Source organism: Eublepharis macularius, chromosome 1, assembly GCF_028583425.1.
Source record: "Eublepharis macularius isolate TG4126 chromosome 1, MPM_Emac_v1.0, whole genome shotgun sequence".
In the NCBI taxonomy this organism is placed as follows: domain Eukaryota; kingdom Metazoa; phylum Chordata; class Lepidosauria; order Squamata; family Eublepharidae; genus Eublepharis; species Eublepharis macularius.
Window position 1 is genome coordinate 32,049,819 of NC_072790.1, and position 21,115 is coordinate 32,070,933.

General features: G+C 45.9%; 1 protein-coding gene across 1 annotated transcript in view; it reads left to right on the plus strand.

Annotated features, from left to right (window-relative positions):
- Positions 1-836: 836 nt before the first annotated feature.
- ASB18 (ankyrin repeat and SOCS box containing 18) overlaps positions 837-21,115 on the plus strand; it is a 32,342-nt gene continuing 12,063 nt past the window's right edge. Inside the window, exons 1-2 of the mRNA XM_054992802.1 lie at positions 837-1,077; positions 12,514-12,781. Coding sequence (XP_054848777.1) covers positions 837-1,077; positions 12,514-12,781 — 509 coding nt within the window. The remainder of the gene's footprint in view (positions 1,078-12,513; positions 12,782-21,115) is intronic.

The following is a 21,115-nucleotide window of genomic DNA, read 5'->3' on the forward strand; positions in this document are numbered from 1 at the left end:
ATTGTCTGATGAAAAAGAAATGCACTTTGGATTGCTGATGGGGATCACCAACCCATCCATTCTTGTTTGCCCTTGCCCAGACATCAGATTCCAATTAATCAACATATTTCCAGACCTTTTTCAGTTTCCTTTCCTTTTTTAAAAATCTCACTCGATTTCAGAATAAACTTCTGGTCAAATTAACAGTAGAAGTGTATTTCTGCTGCACCTGAGTGATTAGCGTTTCTGCCCCAGAAAAGTACTAGTGATTCTAAGTTTGCCCTTTCACAAGCACTTTGATGCTTGAATTGTATACTATGTAAATTGGATGTTAGTGTTTATAGGACGAATATACCACAAAAGTGACTGTGATAGCAAGGGCTTGAAAGGACCCTTTGGTTTCGGAAAGCACATAAACAATAATATGCTAAAGGTCTGAAAACAAAGAAATGTCAAAGGAATGCATCAAATCCTTTAAATGCATTGATCTGCATTGAATAGATTAAAATTATAGCAAGGGTTTAGTGTAGACTAGAAATGTGTATGTTTCCTTGGCAAGCCGCTTCTTGGAATTTAAAACAGCTTCTTGCAGAAATTCCAGCTCGAGACAATCACGTGAATTGTCAGTCTATATATACTCCTACACGTAATCAAACTGGAGTAAAGTGCTTGATGCTGTAGCCAGTGGCCCACGTGACTTCAATTATATCAAGTAACAATTTCCGGATTTAAAAATAAGCAAGGTCAGAGCCCTAACGAGAATATAATTGGACGGTGCAATCAGGACAATCCAAATAATGCATGCTATAAAACCGTACGAGAGGCGTCGGGATTAAAATTAGCTGTGGATCCACACAATGGAAGGGCTGCCAGAATCTGCTTTCGAGAAGTTGCAGATCTTTGAAAAAATGGGTCCTGAGCGCTGGGTGAAGCCTCACGCCCCTGTGGAGAAATACTATAAATTGCTGGTCAGAGGAGATCTAAAGAAGCTCAAAGCCCTGACGGATGAGTACTATGAAGACGTCAACATGATCTTTGAGATCAGTAAAAACGAGCTGGAATGGCAAGTCAAAAGCCACGCTGCGTTTGGATTGTCAGGTAGGCGGGATTTCAAGGGCCGCTCTCTGATTTAAACAGGAATTGACTAATCCCAGTTGAAGAGAGTAAGGCTTTTTTCTTTTAAGTGTTCTGTTTTAACAAACCTCAGTCCAGATCTTTTGTTCTTTGCTGTGCACACAAATTCCTTGTCTTGTCTAACTCTCTTGAGGGGCCAACTGGTTGACTTAACTGAGAAGGCCATAGATGCTGTTCATTAAATCCTGCTTTATACTCAGGGCTCATTTCAAGGCGGAACGCGCAGGAACGCAGTTCCAGCAGTTCCCCAAAGAGGTCACATGTCAGGTGGCCCCGCCCACCTGACTCTTGGCCATTTTGGGCCCGTTTCGTCCTAGATTGGGGCCGAAAAGGCCCGCATCAGGCCTCTGACGGGTGGTGGATCACTCTCCTGTTCAGCAGTGGCCCGAACTTGACCATTTTGGGCCCCTTTGGGGCCATTTTCAGCCCCATTTTGCCATTTGGGGCCCAATTTCCGCCATGAATGGTCAGGATTGGGTCCAAAACAGCCAGGATAGGTGATGTCAGGGGGTGTGGCACATGCAAATCAGTTCTGCTAATGACACACTTCCAGTGATGGCAAGGGGCGTGGCATATGCTAATGAACTATGCTAATGCGTTCCTCCAGCTCTTTTTCTATGACATGACCCCTGTTTATACTCATCCCCTCCATCCTTCCTATATCTCTCCTGGCATCCATGTTGGGCTCACAAGAGAAGGGATTGCTTCACTGACACTTAGCAGTGGGGTTGGTGTTCCTCTAGTGTGGCTCCTCCATCCCTTGCAAACAGGCAGGTTCAAATGGCCTCTCTTGACTTTGGAGTGATGTTGCCATTATATCTGTTCTCCATGACTCACGGCTTTCTCCTAGGCCTCCCATTGTTCAGGGTGGGAATTTACTCACTCCCAGCCCCAATTTTCCACTTCTGAGGAATTGAGGTGCAGGAGAAAAAAATGGTCTTCACTTAATGATGCTCTAGGAATTTCCCCTAGTTTCTATTGTAAAGATCATAGAAGTTATGGGAAGCAGCCTAGAGCATCACCTGGAAGTGACATATTCTCCTTAAACTCTACCCTTCCCAAGTGCTGCCCCCCAAATCTCCAGTTTGCTGACGCTCTGCCCTAGATTTCCCCTTGCATTCCAGGCCAGTCCTGCCAATGCGATGTATGTAAACTAGATCATAAATTAAGCACAATATAATTTGCAGCATTTCACCATGCCATCACTATGAAATGTGGCATAGAAAATCTACTTCTCTAAGGGTGTCATGTCGCAACATTTCAGGAACATTTGTTATAAAATGGCCAAGTTACAGCATTTTTAAACATTCTGTTTAGTTTGCCACTCTGGCAAACGTATCAGCCATTTTTATGTAGGGAAAACATGTCCTTTTTATTATTTAAGTAATGTCAAAATTCAGGCATATTCCGCAGCTCATGCTCTTCTTGGTTTGGTGAAAATCAGCCACCCATTATAAGAGTTACAAGAGAAATTCCCCTTGTAATTTGATACTGTGAGGTTGTCCAGTTTCAGGGACGTTGCTGTGAAGTCAGCAAGAAAGCTCTTCTGATGGTGCTATCTTGAAGGGCGAGGGGCTTGCAGGGCAGAACTCCAGTCCTACAAGACAGGCTCCCGAGCTAGAGGGCTGTGAGTGTGACTCTTCCTGGTACCCACAAGTAGATGAAAAGTTTGCCCCTGTGCAGAGAGAAAACAGGAGACAGACCAACGCCACAACCCAGGCAGATTTGGCCCCCCAAAAAGAGTCTGTATCATAAGGAGTGTCATATTGCGAGAAGTTGGGGGAAATTGCTATAAAATGCTATAAAATGACCAACAGTGAAATCCTAAACAGAGTTACTCCAGTCACTGGAGTAACTCTGCTTAGGATTTCACTGCAAGTGACCAGCATAAATCGTAAGACCAAAACAGTTTTCGCGCAAGAAATGTGAGGGGAGCTCTGAAGAAAAGAGTGTTGTCGTTTTGTGGAGCTCTTGTGTAACGAGAACAGGCCATACCCACTTTAAGCTCTTCCAGTTTCCTTCAGAAAGTTCATGGCAGAAAACCCTTGGAATGTCCTAAAAAGTAAGTTTTCACGCTTCATTAACAAGCTGATGACGAAAATCCACTCTGCGCACACTCAGAAGGTCCATGTAACTTATGGATTGATTCAGAGGAAGAGAGGAAAGTTCCGTTTTCCTCGGTCCCCTCTTTTGACTGTCCCCCCACCCTCGTAGCTTCAGAGTGCACATTGAACAGTGCCTCCTAAGAAAAAATATGTCATGCTCACCTTCTGAATTCTCAGCTTTCATTTTTAAAGTCTCTAGCTTTTTTCATTGTGGAGATATGGGGAAATGGGCAAGCATTCCCGAGAAGGAATGGGGGAGAAGAAGCTGGAAGCCTGCTGGGAAGAGTTAACTCATTCCTTAAAATAATTTCCCTGTTCTATTTTAGGATCTTTTCTCCCCAGCCCTTTTGGTTTTTTTCTTGTTTGCTATTCTTTAATGTCCATCATAAAAAGTGAGAAAATTGGGGTGAAATGTATACTGTTTGAGGATTGTCTCCTTCGTTTGGCTGTGGGACATTTGCCTCAGAGCCATGGGAGAGGGCAGGAACAGAAAAGCAAACGCCTGGTTTCACTCAGTCTTGACTCTATTTTGGTCATTAGTTGTGAATTACCTTTCTGCAGCTTGCATGTGTGATAGAATATGTGCCTTTGAGCATGTGCGGAATGCTTTTTACCCTCCAATAAATAGTGTGTTACCAACTTTAAGGTAGGCTTTGAAATTTCCCCCAGAATTGTAACTACTATCCAGATTACAGAAAGCAATTTCCATGAGGAAATGGCAGCTTTGGAGGGTGGACTCTATGGCATCGCATCTTCACTCTATTCCCTCCCTAAACTCCACCCTCACTTGGCACCACCCTAAAATCTCCACAAGTTTCCCTGAGCCACATAAATGAGTCCTTGATGTCTAGCATAAATCAATCACTAACTCATGGCACCTTCCCTCAGCCACTCAAAGAGGGGATCTTCTGTTTTCTGGGCAAAGTCAGGGCTTTTTTTTTCAGCGGGAACGTGGTGGAACAGAGTTCTGGCACCTCTTGAAAATGGTCACATGGCCAGTGGCCCCGCCCCCTGATCTCCAGACAGAGAGGAGTTTAGATTGCCCTCCACACCGCTGTGCGGAGGGCAATCTAAACTCTCCTCTGTCTGGAGATCAGGGGGCGGGGCCACCGGGTATGTGACCATTTTCACCGAGGGCAATTTAAACTTTAAAAAACAACCCCCTTGTTCCAGCTGACCCAAAGTGACAGCACTGTGCGGTCCTGAGTTCCACCACTGAGTTCCACCACCTCTTTTCCCAGAAAAAAAGCCCTGGGCAAAGTTATTGAGAGAGTAGTAGCCAGGGCCGGCGTGCCCATTGAGGCCAGGTAGGCGGTGGCCTCAGGCGTGGGGTGCCGGAGGGAGCGCCAGAGGAGGCGCGGGGGTGGGAGTGCATGCCACAAAGCAGCAGCCTCCTATCCTTCCCGCCCCGAGCCGCCGCCGCCGCCAGCACAAGTCCCTGGCTGGGCACAGCTGCCGCAGGCAGGCATCTGCGGCGGTGCAGGCAACCGAGTGGGAGAGCTCGGAGGCCGCCCGCCACAGCAATTGGGCCGGCAGCGACACGCACGCTCCATGATGACGTCATGTGTGATGTCATCACGCAGGCTGGAGCACACGCGCGCAAGCGTGTGCGGGGAGGGCGCGCAGCCAGCCGGCCGTGAGCACTGCAAACCCTTGCGCCGCCCCTGGCAGTAGCTGACCAACTCCAGGTGTTCTTGGATAATTCATGTACCTTTTACAATTTGGGTTCAGGCCAGGTTATGGGACAGAGACAGCTCTGGTGGCTTTAGTGGATTACCTCCATCTGAATACAGACAAAGGCCACGCTTCCTTATTGCTCCTCCTGGATCTATCTGCAGCCTTTGATACTGCATATCACACCATCTTGTTGAGGTATTTGGAGGCAGAAGAAGGTGTCAAGGGATGTGCCTTGGACTGATTTAAATCATTCCTCATAGAATGGAGTCAAAAGGTTGCTATTGCTGACCAGCTATCTTCAGTGTGGGAACTATCTTGTGGGGTTCCGCAGGGCACAATCTTATCCCCCATGTTATTCACCCTCCATGTAAAGCCTTTAGGAGAAATTATTCATAGCTATGGGATTGGATGTCTTCAATATGCGGATGACATCCAGCTCTATATCTCTCTATCCGCATTCCTGGGTGATACATAGAGGCACTGAGTTGCTGCTTGACAGCTGTGGTCAAATGGCTGAAAGCGAACAAAACGAAACTGAATGCAGACAAGACAGAAGTGATGCTGGTTGGAAAGGCAAATATCTTGAAGGACATTGTGCTTTCCACCTTTGATGGGGTGCAATTGACACTAGCAGACTTGGTTAAGAGCCTAGGGGTTATACTGGATCCAGCGCTGCTGCTAGAGAAGCAAGGAAATGCAGCTGCATAAAAGGCCTCCTCTCAACTCAGACTAGCCAGGGAGATGGCCCCTTACCTTGACACGGCCAATCTGGCCACCTGGATTCACACCACAGTGACATCAGGACTGGACTACTGTAATGCACTCTACATAGGTCTCCCCTCAGAGTCAACTCGGAGACTCCAGCTGGTGCAGAACGCCGCAGCTCAATTATTATCAGGAGCTACGCAGAGTGTGGATACTATCCCCATTCTGCAGTCACTCCATTGGCTACCCCAGGCTCAGTTTAAGGTTTTGGCTCTCACATACTTCATAGCTGCAGGACCACGTCTCTCCCGATGTTCCTCCATGGCAGCTTCGCTCATCTGAACAGGGCCTTCTGCAGATGCCCCCCTAAAATGGGCTAAATCAACAGCTTCCTATACATGTGCATTCCCTGCTGTGGCCTCCTCTTTACTGAATGGCCTGCCTAAAGAGGTCAGGAAAGCTCCCGCTCTCTTGACTGTCCACAGAACTGATTTTTTTCAGGAGGGTTTTCTTATTCAGATAATAAGGCTGTGCTGTAAGAAATGGCTCAAAGTGATGCTTAGGTAAAAGGATAGGGACTGTAGACTATACTGCTGGGTATAGTCTCTCGATGTAGGTATCCTACGTGGTAATTTCCCCATCTTTTAATATGTCATGCCAAATGAATTATGTTTTGTTCCAGGGAAGTTTAATCTCTGTATTTAGATTTATGCTTGTTTTCTAAGTTCTGCAATCTATACCCTATTGTATTGTTCATCGAATATCCCAGCCATTGATTGTGTTGCCTCACACTGTGTAATCTGCCGTGAGTCTCAGTGAGAAAGGCAGACTATAAATAACATAAATAAAATCAATAAATAAACCTGGCCAGTAAATCAGGGTCAGCCTTGATTAGTAATTGGATGGGAGACCTCCAACGAAGACCAGGGTTGCAGAGGCAGGCAATGGCAAACCACCTCTGTTAGTCTCTTGCTGTGAAAAACCCACCAGGGGGCGCCATAAGTCAACTATGACTTGAGGGCAGAATTTCATTCATTCAGTAAATAACCACTGTCAAGCTCCTCTCTTTACCTCCTCCAAAACCAGCCATTAGCGCTAAAGGACTAAAGGAGCATGATGCACAGGCCGGTTTAAACCACAGAACCTCTCAGTGCATAACAAGAAGGAGGCATTAATGCAATCTTGAGCCCCACTAGCAATAAAGAAATTAGGTTCATAAGAGGATCTAAATAAATCTGAGGCAGGGAGAATCCCATCTCAGCCCTCTGGGCTTGTGCAGAGTGCTTCCACACACAACCCCACTACACAGCCAGGAACCCGTGTCTACCTAATATGTAGAAGGGACTGATTTCTAGGATGGAGGGAATGATTTGCAAGCAGGTACAATTCAGGAGTCTCCCATTTTAGTATAAAAGGCACTAATAAATTGCCGTCTCACCTACTTTCCCTTATATTCTTCAGTGCTCTGGTCTTGCCACCTCCCTTCTCTCCCCATTTTCCCTTACCTGAAACCTGAGCTCATTTCAGATGGTTTTGAGAAGGAATTCAGGACAACACATTTCTTCTTCCGCATTACTGTCATTCTTCCAACTGTTTGAAGCCTCTTGGCTCACTGGATGGAACATTATTACTCCCACTGATTCAGTTGTTGGCTTTAAGTTTGCTTATTGGTCCTCAGTCATGCACACTAGGTGAAGGACTGGAGATTCAAGGAAGGTTGCTGGGCAGAAAAGGAGGGTGGGGGAGCAAGCAGAAAATCTGGCAGCAATTCCCGTCAATAAATTCAAAGAGAGATAAACACCTGGCTTGAGGCTAGGTCTCATCAGCATGTCACGAGCCCAACCCAGGCACACAGATAGGAGCAAGTGAGAGAGCAGGCACATATGCAAGTGGATGTGGCAGAGCTCAGTTACAGTGACTGAGCATCATGGGAAAGAAAGGTTGGGTTTTGTGGGCTTGCCAGAAGGTGGAGAAAGTCTGGGGAAGTAAGCAGTTCTGACTGGTACAGATAAAAATGCAAGGTGTATCGGACAAGTGCTGATACTCCAGTTAGAGAAAAGGGGAAGGAATGTGCTAGAAGTGTCATGGAGACACACTAGAAATTCACATAAACTCTGTGATAAAACCATAGAGTTTTTTTGTAAATCCTAGATCGTCTAAAGTCATTCAGTCCCTTTTAAACTGGAAGTGGCATTAGCACACTGGCACACCAGGCCCCACCCCCAATTCCTCCCTGCAATTGCTGGTTGTGGCCTGGCATCACTATAATTGATTATATTTTGCTGTTCTCATGGTACAACAGTATCCTAGGTATGTTCCTTGAACTCTAATGTATTGTACTAACATTGTTCTTGCTTGCAAAGCAGTTTGAATACCTAAGTTTCGTTTGATCTGTATATTAACAGGATTGTAATCTACAGGAATGATTATTGTAGATGTAATCTTGCTTTTACTGCATTGTCTTCTACCTTTGTAATTCCACTTCCTGCACTTTCTGCCTACCTTGCCTTAGGCACTTTGCTGTTCATGTTGTTTTCTAATTCTGTACTCCTGTTCCCATAGCACTGCTCATTGGATATCTTATGCTATATAATTGCATACAAATATTGCAAATAAATAAAATAAAATATCAAAGCTGAGCCTAAATGCAATCAGCCACATTTTACGAAACTCTTAATCAGAATCAAAACCATCTCTCCTCTTCTGGCGATATTTGCAGATGATATTAGTACAGATGAGAAAGTTTTCATTTTGTAATCCCAGGCGTTGGAAAAGCTCCGGCTGAGATGGCCCACCTGACTTGCAGAAGGAGCACTGCCCTTACTCAGAATGGGTTTACTTTCACCTAGTTTCAGAAAATAGCGAGAACAGATGACTGTAACTAGTACATGATCCCTGATTGGCTCTGATCACTAGTACATGATCCCTGATTGGTTCTGATCACTAGTACAGGATCCCTGATTGGCTCGGATCACTTGATGTGAAATGAGATGGGTGGGGATTTCAGATGCTTGAAGTAAAGGAAGAACTGACTGTGAAGAACCATCAATAAGCAAGATTAGGGAGTTCTGAGGGGTTCATCCACTCCTACTAAATCACTAATTTTTAACTAAAAGGTAAACCTGGAGAACGTTTGACTTGGGCCTAATTCATACTGGACACAAAGAAAATACGAAGCATGAAGCAAAGTGATTTGTATACAACACAGCCTGCGCAATGGGAAAATGCCCTGCTCAGGTTGCCATCCTCGTTCTGACCAGGAACTGAGAATAAACATGTCTGTTCTATCTCTTCTAACCGAGTAAAAGCCTGGCTAATGCATGCTTTCCCATAGACACACAGTATATTACATGGTGCTGTGAAAGTTGGGCAATGAAGAGGGCCGACAGGAAAAAAGTTGATCCCTTTGAAATGTGGTGGCAGAAGAGAGTTTTGCGGATACCAAGGACAGCCAAAAAGACAAATAAATGGGTTCTAGATCAAATCAAGCCTGCATTCTCCCTAGAAGCTAAAATGACGAAACTGAGGCTTCCGTACTTTGATCATATCATGAGAAGAAAAGATAATAATGCTAGGAAAAGTTGAAGGCAGCAGGAAAAGAGGCAGACACAAAACGAGACAGCTTGACTCAATAAAAGAAGCCATAGCCTCCATTTTGCAAGATAAATGACAGGATATTTTGAGGGTCATTAATTCACAGGGCTTCCATAAATCAGAAGTGACTTGATGGCACATAGTACACACACACACACACACACACACACACACACACACACACACACACACACACAGCCCCTAGTTGGGTATGCATTCGCATTGGATCCAGGACAGCAGTTAGTATCCTGTCTTTTCCATGTTTCTCAGCCTGGGCTTTGGGGAGATGTAAAGTCCACAGCTCGTTACAGGGATAATTTTGATTCTTCTTCATTTCAAGAAGGCATCTCTGCAAAGGTAAATCCAGACCACTGATCTGTATTCACTGGGGATATTTTTATTGTTGCTCCTACAACCACTGTGGCTTATACTGGTTAACAAGCTTCAAGAAGGCTTTTCAAACCCCAAGAAGCTTTTAGGGAAGAAAAGTGTCGTGTGCCCTTGTCACAATCAGCAACGGCGCTTGGTGGCACATGGAGAGCTTAAGAAGGTGTTGGAATAATCTGAAATGGCTGAATATAAGGTGCCAGTGATCATTTGCAATCACACAATACATTGTGAATGGCTACATCTGTCATTTCCCCCCCTTTCCTCAGCCCTTTTTCCTACACATTGTCAGTGGTGGGGCAAGAAACGTCTGCTGGTATCTTGGCTTGATTGAATTTGGCTTTCTTGATCTTCACACATAAAGTCCAAATGCACAAAGCGATCATATCCCCCAGCCTTCTTTAAAGGGCAGGTCCTGAAGTCCTTGTTGCACAAGGAAAGGTCGCATGAGGAAAGGTGGGGTAAAAACGGTTTGAATAGATAAATAAATAAATGTCCTCCATAAATACGTGGAGAGAGCAATTCTGAGCAAGTTTGCTCAGAACGCTACTCGCGTCTATTCAGTAGAGCCTATTCCCAGGAAAGTGTCTTTAGGATTGCATTGAAATTCTTCTCGGCTTTTATTTTGCCATAATTTGACAGCTCAGTTTTCCCACACTCACAAAGGGATAAACCCACAGCCAGGGCTCATTTCGAGGGGGAATGCGCAGGAACGCAGTTCCAGTAGTTCTGCATAGAGGTCACATGTCAGGTGGCCCACCTGACTCGGCCATTTTGGGCCTGTTTCGGCCTGGATTGGGGCCAAAACGGCCCGGATCGAGCCTCTGACGGGCGGTGGATCACTCTCCCACTCAGCAGCAGCCTGATCCTGACCATTGTGGACACTTTTCGGCCCTTTTCAGCCCCTTTTGCCATTTTGGGCCCAATTTCGGCCCTGAATGGCCAGGATTGGGTCCAAAACAGCCAGGATAGATGATGTCAGGGGGTGTGTCATATGCAGATCAGTTATGCTAATGACACACTTCCGGTGATGTCAAGGGGTGTGACATATGCTAATGACTTATGCTAATGAGTTCTTCCAGCTCTTTTTCTACAAAATGACCCCTGCATCTCCAGGTTTACCAGCCCCTACTGGGGGCAAGGGTTCCCTCACTTCCAGCTCCATACCCCACCACTTCTCACCTGGCCAATGTGGGGTGGGGGAGGTGTGGGAACAGGGCTGGAAACTCCAGAGCGCACTTCTGTGTCACGTTGATTTCCGCTGAATTGGCTCTTGGCACAACACGGAAGTGACAGGTTGTGCCAGGGGCTAGTTCAGTAAAAGTCACTAAATTTTGGGCTAGTTTTTACTGAATCAGACTCCAGCATTATCCATCGCTTCCCAGTGCAACACAGAAGCATTCCGGATTATGTGTGTACTGTGCACATGACATAAGGCCCTACCAGCATCTCCCCCAATGCCCCCCATCCCCTGCTTTCAGCCTCAGGGGATATGGAAACCCTACAGCCATCAGTGCAAAGATGGAAAACTTGGTTGGAGCTTCACACATTTGTGGGGCTTACCCCAGGCCTCCAATGAAATTTTTACCTAGAGGAGGGTTCACCGACACCATAATTTTTTATCAGGGAATGGTCAGAAAACAGTTCTACTGTTGAAGCTAAGAAGCAGGCCTTATCAAAAGATCAAGGTGCCTAGGAACCAGTTTGAACTGCTTGGGGAAAGCCAAGCATACGTCGAAGGACCAGCTCCTCCTCTATTGTCCAGCCTACCTGTTAAGAACCTCTTTGCAATCCTTGCCTTCTGGGGGGACAGGTGGTGACTGCATTCAGGTCCTTTTCAGTGGTGGCACCTTACCTTTGGAATGCCCTCCCTCTTGAGGCTTGCCTGGTACCTACCTTACTTTCTTTTAGGAACCAGGCCACAACATTTCTCTTTATGCAAGTTATTAACTAATCGGCTTCTTTTACATTGTTCTATGGTTTACTCCTAGCCTGTTTTATTAATGTCATTTTAGACTGTTGGTGCGCTTTTGTGCCTTGGATCTTTTAATTGGCATGGGTTGTTTTTCTTGCCATGTTTGTTTGTTTATTAACTTATTCTACTAGCTATTTAATTTAGTTGGTCTTTGACCACAATAAAATCATTCCTTCCTTCCTACTACTGATTAGACTACTTTAAGGACATGCTTTATTGTCTTGATTGGTTTTATTTTATTATTTTAGTTGTGAGCAGGGCTTTTTTTCTGGGAAAAGAGGTGGTAGAACTCAGTGGGTTGCCCTCGGAGAAAATGGTCACATGGCTGGTGGCCCCGCCCCCCCCCCGATCTCCAGACAGAGGCAAGTTTAGATTGTCCTCCGCACCGCCGAGAAGCGCAGAGGGAAATCTAAACTCCCCTCTGTCTGGAGATCAGGGGGCGGGGCCACAAGCCATGTGACCATTTTCAAGAGGTGCCGGAACTCCATTCCACCACGTTCCAGCTGAAAAAAAGCCCTGGTTGTGAGCTACTTCGAGCAGATCTGAAGAGGTCTGAAGATTCATTCCTGAACGAACAAACAAACGAATGAACGAACTAGTCAGTGTAATGATGGAAATAATGAAAACATAAACCCAGAGCTGTAAGACAAGCCACATGCCTTCTGATTCCACATAAGCCAGCCAAGGGCTGTGGCGCAGTGGTAGAGCATCTGCTTAGCATGCAGTATGTCTCAGATTCAGTCCCCAGCATATCCAGTTAAAAAGAACAGCTAATTGGTGATGTGAAAGATTTCTGCCTGAGACCCTGGAGAGCTGCTGCCAGCCTGTGCAGACAATATTGTTTTTGATGGACCCCTGGTCTGATTCAGTATCAGGCCCCTTCATGTGTATCATGTGTCAACTCTTTACATACCTCTTTCTCCCCCCCCCCTTGCATCCAACTCCTGCCTGCTCCAGGCTTGTGGTCTCTGGAATACAAGCGGGAACTCACCAATCCCCTCTGCATCTCCGCCAGCCACGGACATACGGCCTGTCTTCGTCACCTGCTATTCTGGCGGGCCGACCCCAATGCGGCCCCAGGAGGGCAGAGTGCGCTACATGAAGCCTGCAAGGGGGGCCACACCGACTGCGTGGAGCTTCTGTTGGAACACAAAGCCAACCCCAATTTTCTGAGCGACGACGGTCTAGCGCCTTTGCACCTGTGCACTGGACAGAACTCTTTTGGGTAAGTAGGGAGTGTTTCATCCTTCCACGGCTCGTGTCATTCAGGGAATCGGGCTAGCGCAGGATTCTGCATGCTTGTTATTGATGACTGATTCTATTTTGGTCCCGTAGCCCTTCTCCTTTGGGTCAGAACTTTCAGGCGAACACACGAACTTGCCTTATACTCAATCAGACCCATTGTCCATCCAAGTCAGTATCGTCTCCTCAGACTGGCAGCGTCCTGAGATGTGTGGATGTTCCTGATAACAAAATCACCTGCCGTTGGTGCATCATGTGCACCAAGGGTGCTGGAATAAATCTGATGCGTGTTTCTTGGCTTTGAAAAAGAAGGACCCTTCCCTTTTCCTTGGAAGCATGATTCCAAGCCCATCTCTATGGCTGTCAAACTGTGAAGAAATCTCCCTTGATTTACATCCTGTTTTATCCAAATGAGGAAGAGAGTGGCATTTGTTCTGTCATGCTGTAATGTGGGTATAGCAAGCATAGATGCAATGTTGAAAGAGCTGAACCAAGTCTATGCCCTTGAATACTGTTGCTTTATAGTGGAAATCCTGGCAGTCCCTTAACTATGGCAGCGTGACTGGACACCTCTACTATAACTAAGCCATCTACCTTGAAGGATCAAAAATTAACAGATATTTCAGATGGGTTGTGAGGATTTGACCACTGCTTTTCAGCAGCAAAGACTTGCACCAAAGCTAGATAGTGAGGAGGTCAAACTTTGGGTAACAAACATTTTCTCTTTGATTAGGGGACATGACTTTCCCCTGTTTTTTCCCCCCTCAAATAATGGATTCGAGGTCATCCTTAATTTTTTACTGACAATAAAGAGCAGGTCGTTGACCTACATAGAGAGCTATTTTATTTGGCTCTCTCTTTGTGACAATGGCCTGAACACCAATGTGTCATGTTCTTCTGTGTTCCCATAGAGTCTGTAATTCACCATGGGGGCAGCACTTAAAACCTTTGAGCCTCTCAGTGACTGGGATAAAAAAAAATTATCTGGGCTCCCTTCCAACCATTTCAACTTTCAGACTCCATGAGAATTCAACCCGGAAAAAAAAAAAGAATGTAGGGGCTTTAATCTAGAAGCTTTTTGAAGACATTTTGTTTAAAAAAAAAAGTTCCAGCAAAGTTCATTTCTATCTCCTTCACTTTAGGAGTCGGGCATGCCAACTTTGCCCTATTTAGTAGAGTTCCTCTCCTTGACCTTCTCTTTATCGTAGTGATAATTAACATGGTGGGGTAAGAAGAGACTGCAAATTCACTGCACTCTTTTTGTGAAAGCTGGAATGATTAAAAAAAGGAGAATCACACAGGCTTTTGTAGAGGCTAGAATCGAGGGGGCGAAAAGGGTCTTTGTTTCTACACTTTGGCCGTGCCATAGGGCGAAGAAGAAGAAGAAGAAGATCCAAACGGGGTCTCTGAGTCAGGATGAACTCAGAAAGGGCACACTTCCACAAAACACGGGGGAAGCTGCAGCAGAAGTATAAAAGTTGGGTGGAAAATTAAGAGCCTGTTGGGTTTGGGCAGGTGGTAGCGAATGCAAGTATTTTGAACTGAGGGAGGTTGTTACTAGGGGAATCGGAGCAGGAATTCCCCCACCCCCCCGAAAGATCTGATCCCCATTGCAGAATATTGAAGATGAATGAGGGATGAGTTTTGGAGGTTGCTAGAACCCTGTCAGAGCTCTTATTTCTCCCCAAACCTATTGAAAAGAAAGGTGGCCCCTTCTCCTTTGACAGTTATAACTGGGAAAGAAATGTGGAAGCTATCTTGTTTAAAACGTGGGAGATGCTGTCGCATGGCAGGAGATGCCTTGCTTGAATGCTGCTTATTCTACAATGATAATGACAATGAGAGCCAGTTTGGTGTGGTGGTTAACAGCGGCAGGACTCTAATCTGGAGAGCCAGTTTGATTCCCCGCTCCTCCACTTGAAGCCAGCTGGGTGACTTTGGGTCAGTCACAGCTCTCTCAGAGCTCTCTCAGCCCCACCCACCTCACCGGGTGACTGTTGTGGGGATAATAATAACATACTTTGTATACCACTCTGAATGGGTGTTAAGTTGTCCTGAAGGGAGGTATATAAATCCAATGATGTTGTTGCTGTTAAAGTACTGTTTGAAATGCTCAGATTAAATTATTTAAAGAAAGCAAGGAATGGTACAGTACCACTTTTTCATCCTCCCTCCCCTATGCCAAAGTGACGTTATACTTTTCTGCTTAAAAAAAAATATCTGGTTGCATAAACCTCCCTGAATTCAGTGGTACCCACTTCACAGCGAATGTGCATAGTATCTGGGGGCAAATTTTATATAAAATAAACAGAATGCATTTAATTATGCTGGACATAGATCCTCAGAACAGTTATGCCCTTCTAAGCTGACTGACGGCAACGCTGTTTAGGACTGTACTTTGAATGTCTGTCGTCCTCAAAGGTAAGGTTTTTGCATTTAAAAGGGGTACAGGATCTCACCCTGTCATCCATAGCCTACCTCTCAGAACAGCTCGTGAGGTAGCAAGCCTTTGTCTTTCATTTTAGTCCTAAGTGCAATCCTAAGAAGAGTTACTCTCGTCTAAACCCATTGGTTTCAGCCTAAGCCCATTGGTAAATGTTCCTCGATGCACCCCACCCGCCCCCCACAAATCCCTGCAGACAGAAAAGTAACCTGCCAGGAGGACAGCTAAGCTAGAACCATTCTTCCTGACCTCTAGTTTTCTGTGTGACTGGGAATGGGTTGTTTGTTTCTTTGTTTTGAATGGAGAACATTCAAGGCCTCAATAGCATCCCAAAGGAGTACATTCAATTCCCAGGGCTCCATTTTCTCGGAGCCGTTCTGTCCAGAGGGACGCACGTTGGTTCCTTGGCTTGCTGCTGCATACACAAGAGCAAAGTTCAGTCTACAGTTTCTGTGCTGAGTCCGTTCCACACATTTGCTTATCATGTGATAAACCTGGTCTTTTGGATAGTGATTTATGCGAACTGAAAAGAAATACAGTACGTATGCATGCATGAATGTATGCATAAATGTTCAAAATCACACCATGTATAGCTTCAGTCCATGAACCAACCCTGCTGACTGGAATGTTGGCTGAACTCGCCTGCAAAGTAAACTTCTGTTGTTCTGAGGCTCTTGTGAGCTAGAACATTTCCAGCCTGGCTTTGGTACTAAAATTCCCTCGGTCACCTTAGCAGCCAGGAGATGGCGGGAGGGAGAGCAACCTTGTTGCTTTCCCGAAATCTCTTAACAGCCTTTGACAGAGGGAGTTTTTTTTCTCCCATAATACTAGGACTTGGAGCACCCATTGAAATTGTTGGGAAATGACTTCAGGAGAAACAAAAGGACATCTTTCTTTAAGCAATGAGTACTTACACAGTGGAACTCACTACTAGGGGAGTTAGTGGTGGCCATGAGTTTTAAAAGGGGGTTAAATAGATTCATGGAGGAGAGAGATCAAGATGGGTAGCCAGGTTAGTCCATCTGGAGCAGTAGAATAGAGCAAGAGTCCAGTAGCACCTATAAGACTCACAGAATTTGTGGTAGGGTAGCCAACTTCTGAATACCTGTGCCAGAAGGCAGCAGCAGGGGAGAGGCTTAGAGCCAAGCTACAAATGACGACAGACACAGATTGGACACTTGTCAGCTTCCCTCAAGTTTGGATGGGAAATGTAGGCATCCTGGTCTTGCAGCTGTAATGGAGAGCCAAGCTGTAAAACCAGGATGCCTACATTTCCCATCAAAACTTGAGGGAAGCTGAAAAGTGTCCAACCTGTGTAAAGCATCACTTGTAGCTTGGCTGTCAGCCTCTGTGCTCTATTTGGCCCTGCAGAGCAACTGGTTGGGTACTGCGTTCAGATGGAGGATGGACTGAATGGAACGATGGTCTGATCCGGCAAGCTCTTGTTCTTGTGATGCAGAGGAGTTAACCATGTTAGTCTGTAGTAGCAAAATAGTAAAGAGTCCAGTAGCACCTTTAAGACTAACCAACTTTACTGTAGCATATCTGATGAAGAGAACTGTGGTTCTTGAAAGCTTATGCTACAGTAAAGTTGGTTAGTCTTATAAGGCAGTTTCTGTGTGCAATGCTGGCGATGCTCGTATAGGATATGGCAGCACCAAGAGGCCCGGCGGTGCTGCCAGTGCTGTGAGGGCCACTTGCGCCTGCTTCCCCCGGGGACCTTTCCTTGTAAAAAAAAAAAGGAGCAGCCCACCCCTGCCTAGGATTCCTCTCTGACCTTTCCACCGAGGAAAGCGATCCATTTCCCCCGGCTCTGGTTCTGAGGAGATGAGCACCTGAAAGCCAAGCATTCTGATTTCCAGGCTCTTAACTGTCAACCTTTCCAGTAAACAATCCCCACCTTTTCCTTGCAGCCCTGTGAGTGCATTCCTTCCACCCTGGGCTGTTTTCTCCTGGGCTATTTTTAACTTAATGAGGCTGGTTGCTTCGGATAAAGCCGAAGGGAGCCCCCTGGCTGCTCAGGAGGTGCCCTGCGGAGCCTCCGGAGAGCTTGGCATCCCAGGCAGCCACGTTCGGCCTCTATCCTTCATTCTTGTCACCACCTATCGGTTAATTATGTGGCTCCACAGAAAGGGGTTCAGAAGGTGACTGCGGACCGCAGTGTGTCTGCTGAGCTGGCTGGTTGAGAAGGATGCTGGGTTGAGGGACAAAGACACCTAGCCAGGCCTTTCTGGATGAAACAAAACTGTTCAAGGTAGACAAGCTGCTTTATTTTGTCTCATCGATCGTTCGTTATTCAGGATCTAGAGGCTGGCAAACGTTTTGGTGCATCCACGTTGCTAACAGCCCATTCACTAGGCATCTAGACATTTTAAGTGAAAATTCTGTTGGAGGGGGAGTGCCTAGGCTGGAAAGAAAAGAAGGAAACATCCCTTCTCCTACAGCCAAGGTTTGTTTGCGCAAGCCCCTGCTACCCTGAAAGTAATTGTATATAGCTCTGCCCTTTTTTGCTTCCATGTCTCCGGCAAGGAAGAACACTTACTTGTTCTGTGGTCTTAAAACTATGGCCAGAACAGAGCTTTGTAATTCCCGGAGAATATTGCACTGTGTGGGGGGAGGGGGGCACGACACACCTGCTGCTTCTGCAATTGTTACTGGAAAGCAGTTGTTGTCGCTGTCTTCTCTAGAAAGTGACTCCTGCAAATGTTCACATGGCCCGCAAACTTCTGAAGCCAACAGCTCCCCTCATCTCTCAATACCAAGCCAGGGCTGTTTCCGCACATCCTTATAGGGATGGCCCTATAAGGACCACCGGCGGCTTTCCCCCTTGACTCCAGACATCTCCGTTTGCAAAACAACTATAGGCTGTTTGTTTTTTTGTTTTTTGGTGTCTTTTCTGGGACCGCACTTTCCCGTTGTCCCAGAAAAGGTGCCAAAAAATGAAAAACAAACAGCCTGCAACTGTTTTGCAAACGGAGACGTCTGGATTTCTGGGGGAAAGCCACCAGAATCCCGTGAGTGGGCCGTCCCTACAAGGACTTGCGGAAACAGCCTAGGTGCCTGCTGGCAATACAGCAGAGCACAGCCCCTTGGCCCAGCCTTATTCAGCAGCTCTCTCTCCACCTTTTGAAGGGTTTGACCTTGTGATGCGGCTCTGTCAACCATTTCCTCAGCTGTAATGCCAACAGCTCTTTGCAAAGCAGCAGTCATTGTGATTCATTTAGACTTGCTCATCACATTCATTTACTTGTACTAAAAACATTGCTGTGGACTGCTTTCTCTTTCAGCCTCTTACGTTTGTCAGAAGGTATTTTAAACAGCAACGGTTACAGTAAGATTGCGAAGACAGAAAAGGTCCCCCGTCTCATTGTCCCAAGCTTTTGCCAGCTTTTGTTGAATCAGAAAATGCGTCAGCTCTTGTGCACACTCACTTGGCAATCAGCTGCATTGAAGGGAGTATGACTTCCAAATAAATGTTTTGAGAATGAGGGGTCTCTAGCCCAAGCTTCAGGAAAACGGCCAGAGCTGTTGTGCATGGACCTGCTGCCCTAACTCTGGATGCAGTGGCATGATGAACCCAAATCCTGGAAGGAATTATAGCCGAGGCTCCCTGTAGGGATGCTGAGCACCAGCTCCAGGTCATGGGACGTTGCACAATGATCCTGGAGGTCCCTGCATTTGTCATTCCACTAAGAATTGCTGGGTGGAGTTTGCAGAGCACAACGCACTTGGAGTGTGTCTGTCTGATAGATCTGGCAGCACCATCCAAGGACAATTCCTTACCGGTCTGTTGGAGGCTCCTGAAATTCTTCAGTTACCCAGAGGACAATGTGAGGGGAAGTTTCTCATCTTCCTCTGCACCAGCACCATAGTTCTGCAGCATTAGACTGCCTGGCTCCTCTACTCAATGCACAGCATGTTACCCGTGACTCGCACTCGTGACAATATGATGTGAAACAAAACCATGCACATGTTAAGGATGATAACTCGTTTTCATCCCTGTTTCCAAACTCACTAGAAAAGCCCACGTAAGACATTCACAGAGTGTTTGTTTATGGTATTTATCGTCCACCTTTCTCTCTGAGACACAGGGTGGATAACACAGCGTAAGTCAATATGATCTCCTGCTGGGACATCCAATAAACAGTGCAATGGGGTATATTGGATAGCAGAAAACTTGAAAGCAAGTAGAAATCTGATACAAAACTGGAACGATGCTGAAACAAAGCATAAGTGGTGCATGGTGCTCCAGGGATGTTAAAATGTTGCAGTGCTAGGATGCGCATAGCATGTTTAGCTGAGAGACTGGGTCAGGCCTGATTCTGGCCTGCAGAAGCATCCTCCGTGATCTTTTTAGCCAAGACCAGCAAACTCTTACCCTATATTTTTTGCATGTGTGTCGCCCCCCAACTTGTGGACTCATTCAGCAGAGCGTGCAGAACAGAAATGTCCAGGAAGGCGTTTTTATAAAGGGATTAGAAATGTAGCAGAATGGAACCCAGGAGTATGCCTTTATAATAGAATAGGTCTGTAGTCTATTGCAACATCTATTGTATATATCACTTTGCTTTAACTGCATTATCTTCGAACTTTATAATCTACTTTCTGTGCCATGCCTTAGTCAGGTTTTCTGTTTGCTTTGTTTTCTAATTTGGTAACACTTAGTCCTATTGCATTGTTTACTGGATGCGTTATGCTGTCTGATTGAATTGTTATCTTTTATGACCCGTCTTCAGTCTCAGCAAGAAAGGTGGGCTATAAATGCAGTAAATAAATAAACGAGTGCCCATAGTCACCAGTTAAGTGTCATGGCTGAGGTGAGATTTGACTCCAGTGCTCAACATTGAGTGTACCCATTTTCCCAGAGGTCATCCAGGATTATTACCATTGGACAGAGGATGAGCAAAGAGAACAGTAGAACAACCCCCCCCCCCAGTGTCATGTGACCACTCATGGAGTCGCACCTCCGCAGACCGTGTTCAGCATGGATTGGGCAAGCTACACAATATGTAACTGGGTCAGAAACTACCAGCTTTTTTATTTGCTCTGTTCTTTTGAATGCATCTGCTGCCAATATTTCCTTGCTTGTTGATCACACTCTCATAGAAACATAGGGCATGAAGGTACCCCCGAGGGTCATCTAGTCCAGCCCCCTGCACAATGCAGGAAATTCACAGCTGTCCCCAAAGCCCTCCATCACAGGCACATGTATAGAAAGCATAGAAGTGCCCACACAGAGCTCCCTAAGTCTTATGCGGGCTTTGGATGACAGTGAGCGAAGGCAGGATCCACAGGGCCCTCGGAGAGGGCTATGGCTGTAGGTTGGGTCCTTCAATGGTTCCATCAGCTTCTCTTTACCCTCTTATTACTGTTGTAGCATTTTGAGTCCGAAATATCTCAGTATCTGCACAAACTCAAGCTCCTGATTCAGAACACACAAAAACTGAGCAGGTACATGTTTGTAAGTTGCCTAGTTTGGAGAAGGCTTAACATCTGGGGGTACAGATGTTAGAAAAGGGATTTTTTGTGCTTATGAAGCAGCTATTGCATAAGTCAATACAAAGTGTTATTCAAGCTCAGGTTGCTTTGAAATGTATTTCAGCTTTTAACCTTATGCAATGTCCTTGTTGTTTCTAATCATTTCCTGATTTCAAGGGATGCACTTGGTAAACATCTGCTCAACAAAAAATACTGTAATTGCCATTGTGCCTTAATCGCACCTTTGCCTCTTATCCCGTCTTCAGGACTATGTGCAAAACTACACGACATCGCGAAGGAAAAGCATATGGAAGCAGGCACAAAGCGGCGTAAGGCATTAGTGGGTTAATGTTTGTCCGTGGCCCTTTCTTGTCAATGTAACGATGGTGTCCCTAC